This window comes from Condylura cristata, unplaced genomic scaffold, assembly GCF_000260355.1.
Source record: "Condylura cristata isolate star-nosed mole 26May11 unplaced genomic scaffold, ConCri1.0 scaffold00017, whole genome shotgun sequence".
NCBI classification, from domain to species: domain Eukaryota; kingdom Metazoa; phylum Chordata; class Mammalia; order Eulipotyphla; family Talpidae; genus Condylura; species Condylura cristata.
Genome location: NW_004567118.1, coordinates 1,337,958 through 1,346,081, shown reverse-complemented (window position 1 = coordinate 1,346,081; position 8,124 = coordinate 1,337,958). Strand labels below are relative to the sequence as shown.

Sequence of the window (8,124 nt, the reverse complement as noted above, 5' to 3'; positions counted from 1 at the left end):
GTCACGTGATGTAGTAGCTCTGAACTCGAGGGGGCAGGGCTGTTGCAGGCTGTGACGCGTCAGTGCCCCTCCTTGTCAGTGCCCCTCCTTGTTTTCGACAGAATCAAGCCCTGCTGGAGGAAGAGGCCCAAGGGGCTCTCCTGCCTCTGTCCCTCCTTGGGGTGTGGCCTCAGAGTACTCAGGGGATGCCAGGGATAAAATAAAACTTGTTTCTTTATTTTTTTAAATAGTCCTGCTCCACTGTCCTCTTCAGCTTTCACAACACAAGTTAAAAACCGATTCCCAGGTTTCCTTGGGGCCTGAGTCTCAGCTCTCCCTTCTTGCTTTGAGTAAGAGTTCAGGTTCAAGAGCTGGAGTCCAGGAGGGGGTCCCACGGGGTAGTGCCTGGGGTGGATGCAAGGGTGGGGGTGGGGGCAGGGCTCGGGAAGTAGGCTGGAGTGGCCTCACTGTGGGGAGAGACAGGCTCTGGTGTCTGTCCACACCAGCCCCGTCCACCCCCCACCTCCCAGGCTCCTGGTCCAGCAGGGCCTGCTTTCCAGAAACCGTGATGGGCTCAGGACCCAGGACCTGAAGCTGGGACGTCTCAAGCCTCTGCAGTTGCAAGGCAAAGGCCAACGGCCCGGGGGCCAGGCAGCCCTTGGCCCAGGTGAAAGGGGGCAGGCCAGGTGGGCAGGCTGGGGGGGCGGGCACTGCCCCTGCCCCTCCTCTGCAGGGAGGGCAGCCTGACTCGCAGGGCCCGGGGCCGGCCCGTCCGCAGGGTCAGGAGTGCCGGATGCTGATGTGGGCGAAGAGCGTGGCAGGTGACAAGGAGGCGCCGTCCTTGGAAAGCAGGTGGATGTGGCGGTACCCTGGGGGGAGGGTGGCTGGCATCAGGCTCTGGGCCCCCCACCCCAGGTGGGTGTGGGTCTCGCCCCCCGCCCTCGTGACCGACCTTGCTTCAGACTGTTGAGAGGCAGCGTGAACTGGCCCACAAAGTCATTGGGGGACACGGCGTCATAATCCTCCACCACGAACCGCACCAGCGCCAGCTCCGGAGCCCGCAGCTGGAACTGCAGGGTCTGCCCCCAGCGGGGGTTGAAGCCTAGGGCACAGGTGGGGTCAGAGGCCGCACCTGCCTGTCCTCTGCCCGCCCCACGCCCCCCGCAGCGCCCCACCGTTGTTGAGCACATAGGTGGTCTCCTTGTGTGCGCAGTCGTGGGGCACCCCGTAGATCTCCACGCGCACCAGGGGGTCCACGATGGAGCTGGGCTTCTCGGCATTCAGCTTGGGCAGCTGCTGGGCTGTCAGCACCTGGGGAGGGGAAGGGGCGTTTCGGGGCCGCCCCTGCTGGGGCGCACCCCCGCCCTGCCGCAGCCTGGCCACCCCGGCCCACGGCCCCTCCCGCTCGCTCGGGCTCCGAGCGGCCCAAGCCCTCCCCCGGCCCACGGCCCCCAGCCCAGAACTAGCTCTGACCCCCGGGGAGGGCTGGCCAGGCTGCTGACCTGGATGGTGAGAGTTGTTCTGGGGGCGCCGGGGTTCTCGGGGTCAAAGGTCGTGTCAGGCTGCCGGAGGCAGGCGGGTTTCAGGATGTAGCCACACTGCCCGTTGACGAGGAAGCGTCCCGTGTTGAGGTCCATCTCGTAGCCTGGCGTCTGGAAGTTCAGGGCCACTGTGGACGGGGGCAGGGCAGCGGTCTCAGTGGCCCGCCCCTCGCTGCTCAGTTTCAGGGGTGTCACTGTCCTCCCCCAAGACAGTGGGGGAGGACTCTACAGAGAGCAAGGCTCCCGGCCCCACCATCGTGGTGCCATCTCCCTGCTATTTCCGGGGGCGGCCCTGGCCCCGGGCCAGGCCTGGGGTTTCCATACCTATCCCTGAGGGGCCCGTATCCCTCCTTGGGGGGTCTCCCCACCCCTCCAGAGCCTGCCCTGTCACTGACTTAGTGGGACCGCCGGGGGGAAGGGGTGTGGGGTCGCGTGGGAAAGGTGGGTTTTAATTCCTCCGTAAAAAGCGATGGCGTTTCCCCGCCTCCCTTGCTGACAATCCTTTCAATTATTCTTACGAACAAGATGTTTCCACCTCTGGGAAGCTGCGTGGCCCCATCACTGCTGGGGCCTCGAGATTCCCCAGGGGACAGCCCCACGAGTGGCCCTGTCTGCCTCTCCTCCGCTGCCCGACTCACCCAGCTGGCAGCCCGAGTTCCACATCTCCTGGGGGTTGTAGTTGGCGGAGTTCACCCGCAGCCCCCGCGGGTAGACGCGGGTCAGCTGGCAGGCGTTGTGCCTGACGAAGCTGTTCCCTGGGGGAGGAAGGGCTGGGCTGGGCCCCAGGATGCCCCCACGCAGGGCCAGCGCCCCCGGAGCAGACAATGAAGTCGCACCCCGCTCCCTGGCAGGCCGGGGCGGGCATCTCACGGAGGAGGCTGCTGACATCCATCCAGAACTCCGGAGAGGGCAGGGGGCGCCCTCCACGGCCTGGCACTGCACCCCTACCCCAAAGGCCCACACTCGCGGCTCAGTGCATCGGACACCTGGCTGCAGACTGACGTCCCTTCCCTACACGCCACACACGCACGCTCCCGCCCCACCGGGGTTCCTGGAACCCTTCCTGCATGTCAGGCCTCCAGGCCTGCTCCTCCTGTCTGCAAGTTCCTCCCCCTGCACCTGTTGCTTCCTCCTCATCCCTCAGGCCGGTGTCTTATTAGGTGTCGCCTGCTCAGGAATCCTTCCTTGATCTCACCCCCCCACCCCATCACCCAGCCCCCACCACGGCCTTGCTGATCACCCCACACCGTAACTCTCCCTCCGGTCTGCACCCCCACTGGCTGTGTCCCGCCGAAGGAGGACCCAGCCTCCCGCCTCTTCCTTCCATCCACACCAGCGGGTGCTGAGCTGGTTCCTCGTCTGAGCCCCATCTCTGGGCAACTCTGACTTCGTGACTGCCCGGACCCCTCCATCTCCATTCCAGACCAACTTCAGGACAGCTTCCCCCCACCCCCAGAGACCTGCAGGCCCCCACTGCCCTCCTGCCTGCAGATGGCCCCCATGCCCTGGCTCCTACCTGCCTCTCGGGTGAGCTTCTTGGCCTTGCGCTCGCCAAGGGAGCTGACCAGGCAGGGCTGTGCCAGGGCGGGGGTGGGGCGCAGGGCCTGCAGGCGGGTGGCCCCGCAGTACACAACCAGGGCGGACAGCTCCGGGGCGACCTGCTTGGCCTAGGAGAAAGCCTCAGGGGTCTGCCCGCGCCAGCCCGCTGGCTCTCCCACCTCCCGCCTATCCGGCCCGCGCCGGGCTCCTCAGTAGTGCCAGCCCTGCCCAGCCCCTGCCCAGCCCACTCACCAGGCGCTTCTGGTCTGTAAGCTCTGCCTCGGAGCCCTCCTCATCCTCGTCCTCCTCCCGGTCTGACAGGGGCAGCTTGTCCTCGCTGCGAGCGGCGGGCAGCTTCTTCCCCTTCACCAGGACCCTGCCCTTCAGCTGCTGTAGAGGCCAACACGGGCAGGTTCAGCCCCCGCCCTCAGCCGGTTCTGTCAGCCGCGTGTGCGCGCGGGCGGCCGGCGGGGTATGGACACGGGGATGAATGATTTTTCCCACAGTAAATGAACGAGGCTGCGGCCCCGCACGTCAGGGCGCTCCCGGCGGCCGCCGCAGGCCCGAGGCACGCAGGTGACCGTTTCCAGAGACCGCGCGTCAGAGAAGCGGCGCGGGACGTGAAGCGCCCGCCAGGAGCCGAGCACTGAGGTGCGGGTGCCCGGGAAACACCTGAGAAAGGCGCCAGCACGGCGACTTCGCCTCAAACGGGGCGGGGCGAGCGCGCTCGGAGGGACACCCGTTTTCACACACACACGAAGGTGGATGGGTACTCAGCAGATGTGGGCTTGAGAGCCCGTTTTTTCCTCAAAAAAGTAAAAAGGGAAACGGATAGGATGGTTTCACTCCTAGCAGGAGTATAACGGGCCAGCCGAGGAAAATAATAGTAATAATGAACAGCTACATACCAGAGACATTTTATGGGGGTGGAGTGGGGAATGGGATCAAAAATGGGGGTGGGGGCACAGCACTGGACTATGGTGATGGCACACAGGTGATTTGGGGATGGGAAGCCCACGGGGATTGCAACTAAGAGGGGAAAATGCACAAAATGATGTAAAAATAAACTTATATTATTTAAATAATATATAATTGGTAACATTAAAACATTTTAAAAATAAAATAAAATAACGGATAAATGTCCTGAGGGTGGGCTAGAGGGTCCCAGCCTGGGAACAGGGGAGGAGAAACTCCCTCTGGCCGCAAGAAGTCTCCATGGGGTGGAAGCTGAGCTCTAACTGGAAGCAGGTGGCGCTGGACAAGCACCGGCGGGCAGGGAGTCCCCGGCGGAGACGGTCAGGGTGGTCTCCTCAAGAATGTGGGGCAACGAGACCCTCTGGCCACCCAGGTGCAGCTCAGGGAGCGTCACCTCTGGAGACGGCAGCTTATCCGGGTTCCGGGAGTCCAGCGCCTGCGTCACCAGCATGTCCCCCAGGATGGTGCGGAGGTGGCGGGCCATGGTGGCCTGCTGCTCCAAGCCGCAGTGGTTCTCGAGGGACAGGATGACCGGATAAGGGGACACCTGACCGGAAGGGCAGTAGCTCAGAGCCACTCTTCCTCCCGGCCCGCGCCCCACTTCACCTGGCTCCCAGTCCCCTCCGGGACAGGCAGGCAAAGACAGGCCCCGAGAGCACCCACTCTGGGGACAGCTGGGTTTGTGGGGTGCAGGTGCCTGCTGGAGGGCTGCTGGAGGGCAGAGGGCAGCTCAGGGAACAGGCGGCCTGAGGCAGGAGGCTGAGGCGGCTCCGGAATGGCTCTTTGGTGAATGCTGTTCATGCTGAGGGTGCGGACCCTGTCACTGATGTCATGAACACTTATGTTTGCTAAGATTTGGAGATCTGACAGAGTTGTGATTTTTAGATGCCACGTGGAGCTTCTCTTCGATGGCTTTCTCTTTGAAAGTCATGATTAGAATGTTCTCTACCCCCAGTTTTCTCTGGAAACGCTGCGTTTCGGTTCATTTACTAACTGTGAGGGTGGGAGGAGGGAGCCTCACCCTCAGCTCTGTCTACCCCGTGGGCCAGTCACCCCAGGAGCACTAGGAAAGAAAGTGATTCGTTTTGGAAGGGCTGGGGCATGGGCACAGAGGCAAGGGTGTCCCCCCAGAAAGGTTCTGGGGCTGGGCGTGGGGTCCCGGGGGCTCACTGTGAAGGCGAAGTCTCGCACGGCCTGGATCACGTCCCGGAAGAGGATCTTGGAGGTGAGCGTGTGACCGTGGTAGATGACGGGTTCCCCTCCGGGGCCCTCCCAGCAGTCCAGCTCCACGCAGCGGCACCCCTGGGCAAAGGCCCTGCAGACGATGCATGGACAGGCACGGAGCTGGATGGCACCGCTGAACAGGGCAATGCTCTGAGCCCAGCAGCGCCCAGAAAGCCTGCAGCGGAGGCCCTCACAGCCCCCAGGCTGACATGCTCACCCCCACCGGCCCCCGCCACGGTACCTAACGTAGGCCTCGGTGCTGCTGGCCCCCTCAATCTGAGAGGTGGTCAGATAGGTATTGTGGGAGGAGGAGATGAAGTAGTGGGCCAGAGGCTGGTGCATGTCCTGGAACACACTGGTGTGGGCTGGGTCCAGGGCCGCACCCTCAGGCGACAGCAGGTACATCATGAAGCCATCCAGCGTCATCAGCTCATGCTGCTTGGCTGCGGGGTGGGCAGGAGAGGGTGCTAGGTCACATGGGGGGCCCCCCTTGTTGAATCCCACATGCCCCCAAGTCCACTCCACTTGGAAGAGCATTTCTCCTGACTGGACTCTACGTCAGTCTTGTTTAATCTCCAACCACATGTGGCTCGTGGCCTCCTGCAGAAGTGGCCTCCTACAGCGGAGTTTCCGAGGCGAGCTGACCTGCCCGAGATGTTCCCCACGTCGGGAGCAGCCCAGCCCAGGCCCCTGGGAAGCCAGCCCCGCGTGTGGCCCCCGCCCTGCCTCCCCGACCCCCACCTATCTCGTTGAGCTCATAGGTCTGGATGAGCTGCTCGGCCCGCGCCAGCGTGGCCCCGTCCTCGCCCTGCTCCTCCAGGAAGCTCAGCAGCTCGGGGGCGCTCAGCAGCTGGTCCTCGCCCGAGTACCGGTGGAAAAGCTCCTCCAGCTCGGGGCGCTTCAGGAGCCGCCGCAGAAACTCCTCGATCTCGGGCCCCTCCAGCCGCTTGTTGTTGGAGTGGTCACACTCCTGGGGAGCAGGGGGCAGTTCTGTGGCCCCCGCGGGGAAGCTGCCTGCACCCACACACCCTTCATCTCTCCCCAGGAGGGCGGACGTCCCCCATTTCACGGGCGGGGAGACAGCCAGCCGGGCTCCCGGGGCTTCCTCAAGCCAGCGCAGCTGGGCGGGATCAGGGCTGGTCTCTGTCCACCCAAGAACAGAGACAGGTGGGCAATCCGGGCCCGAGGCTGGACAGCGCACCTGTGTCAAGTGATCCCCTGCGTGTGCACGCTGCCGGCCCTGCACTTACGCCGGGGTGCGCGCCTCAGCGTTCCCGCGGCGGCCAGGGAGGCCACGCGTGCCTGTGGGGCACAGGCCGGTCACACAGCCAACGCCAGCAGGGGTCTGCCAGGTGCTCCCGTTGGGCCGTGGACACCGCCCACCCTGGGTACCCCTGGCTGGGGTGTGCACATCACATGAGGAGGTACCAGCAAGCCCCGGTGGAATGGGGTGTGCACGGTGCCCGGCCGTACCCCCGTGCCAGCCACACAGGGTCACGTGCACAGGTGCTGCCCTATGGACTAAGGGCTGCTCACTGTGGACGGGTGGGGAGGCTGCAGGTCCTGGACTCTGCCTGAGGGTGGGGGACCAGGTTCCCCAGGTCAGTGGCCTCAGCAGAGTGGGGCAGGGGTAACTATTCCCTTTTCTCCTTGTAAAAATGCATCATGAACAAAGAAAAGTTTATAATAAAAAAAAAGCAAAAATGCATCATGACTTTTCTAACACCAGAGGGCCGAGGAGGCGGAAAGCAGAGGCCAGCGCAGGGGCACCCACCTTGAAGAGGCGGTAGGCGTACATGTCGTTCATGTCCATGTTGACCATGCGGAGCAGGCTCTTGATCTCCTTGAAGCTCATGGTGTTGTCCTGGTCCGAGTCTGCCCGCTGTAGGTAGGAGTAGATCCAGGTGTGGGAGCTCAGGAAATAGCAGCGTCAAAAAATGGAAAGAGCAGGGCGCTCCCCTGTGGTTCAAGGGCTTAAAGCGCAGCACTGTGGAGTTATCACAGCCGCTGCGGCTCAAGTTCCACCCCCAGCCAGGGAGTGACCCCCGGGGTCCAGCAGACCCCTCCTGACCTGCCCACAGCTCCCCTCAGCAGTGCACTTCAGAACATCTGCCTGTTCTGCTCCCCACTCCCCGGGCGAGTCCTCTCACGGCCTGCAGCCCAGCTCTTCATGGGTAAATCTTCAATTAAAAAAAAAAAAAAAAGGAAAGAACAGACCCAAAATGGAGTCCTTGCCACCCACCGATGTAATAGCCAATCTCGCTGCAGTTTCAGCCGCTCTGGAGTTTCCTCCTCAGAAGCCCGCCTGCCCACCTGTCCTTAGCGGGGAGATGGTCTCACCTAAACAGTCTTTCCTGCTGATAACCTTGCCCCCACCCCTATAAGTACCCGAGATTTTGTTCACCCCTACTTAGACAGGGCGCTGCCAGGCTCGCGAATCGCTCATAGAGTCGATTCCATCTCTAACTTGGCGGATTCGTTTTTTGACACCATCAGCTGGCTGACAGCAGCCTCCTGCCGCAGAAGCCCTCAGTCCGGGTCAGTCGCAGCCCAGCAGCCTGTGCCCACCCACACCGTGACCCCAGGGCCGGCTGGCCACCCCCGCCAGGATATTGGTCGAGGCGCTCGAGCTGGCTCATGGCGCTGAGGCTGGCGCGCAGCTTGGCCAGGCCGCGCACCCAGCACTGCGCCTCCGCGGCCGTGGGTGCCACCAGGTCCAGGTTCTTGCGGTGGCCCTTGAAGGCGATCGTGAGGCAGCGCTCGGGCTCGTAGGCGGCCCCGTAGCGCCGCAGGCCCTCGGACTGGTGGCCCTCGCGGACGGCCTCGATGTGCTGCAGGTAGACTGTGGGGGCGGTCAGGGCCCGCG

The 8,124-nt window shown here is 63.5% G+C and overlaps 1 protein-coding gene across 1 annotated transcript; it reads right to left on the bottom strand.

Annotated features, from left to right (window-relative positions):
- Nucleotides 1-759: 759 nt before the first annotated feature.
- PLCD3 (phospholipase C, delta 3) lies at nt 760-8,119 on the bottom strand (the record flags this gene model as incomplete). The annotated part of the gene is made up of 13 exons (XM_012726029.1): nt 760-848; nt 932-1,081; nt 1,155-1,290; nt 1,482-1,648; nt 2,159-2,275; nt 3,037-3,187; nt 3,312-3,449; nt 4,429-4,581; nt 5,205-5,349; nt 5,500-5,701; nt 6,000-6,228; nt 7,033-7,162; nt 7,872-8,119. Coding segments are annotated over 13 exons (2,055 nt in total), but the record flags the coding sequence as incomplete, so codon positions are not given.
- Between the last annotated feature and the right edge of the window lie 5 nt (nt 8,120-8,124).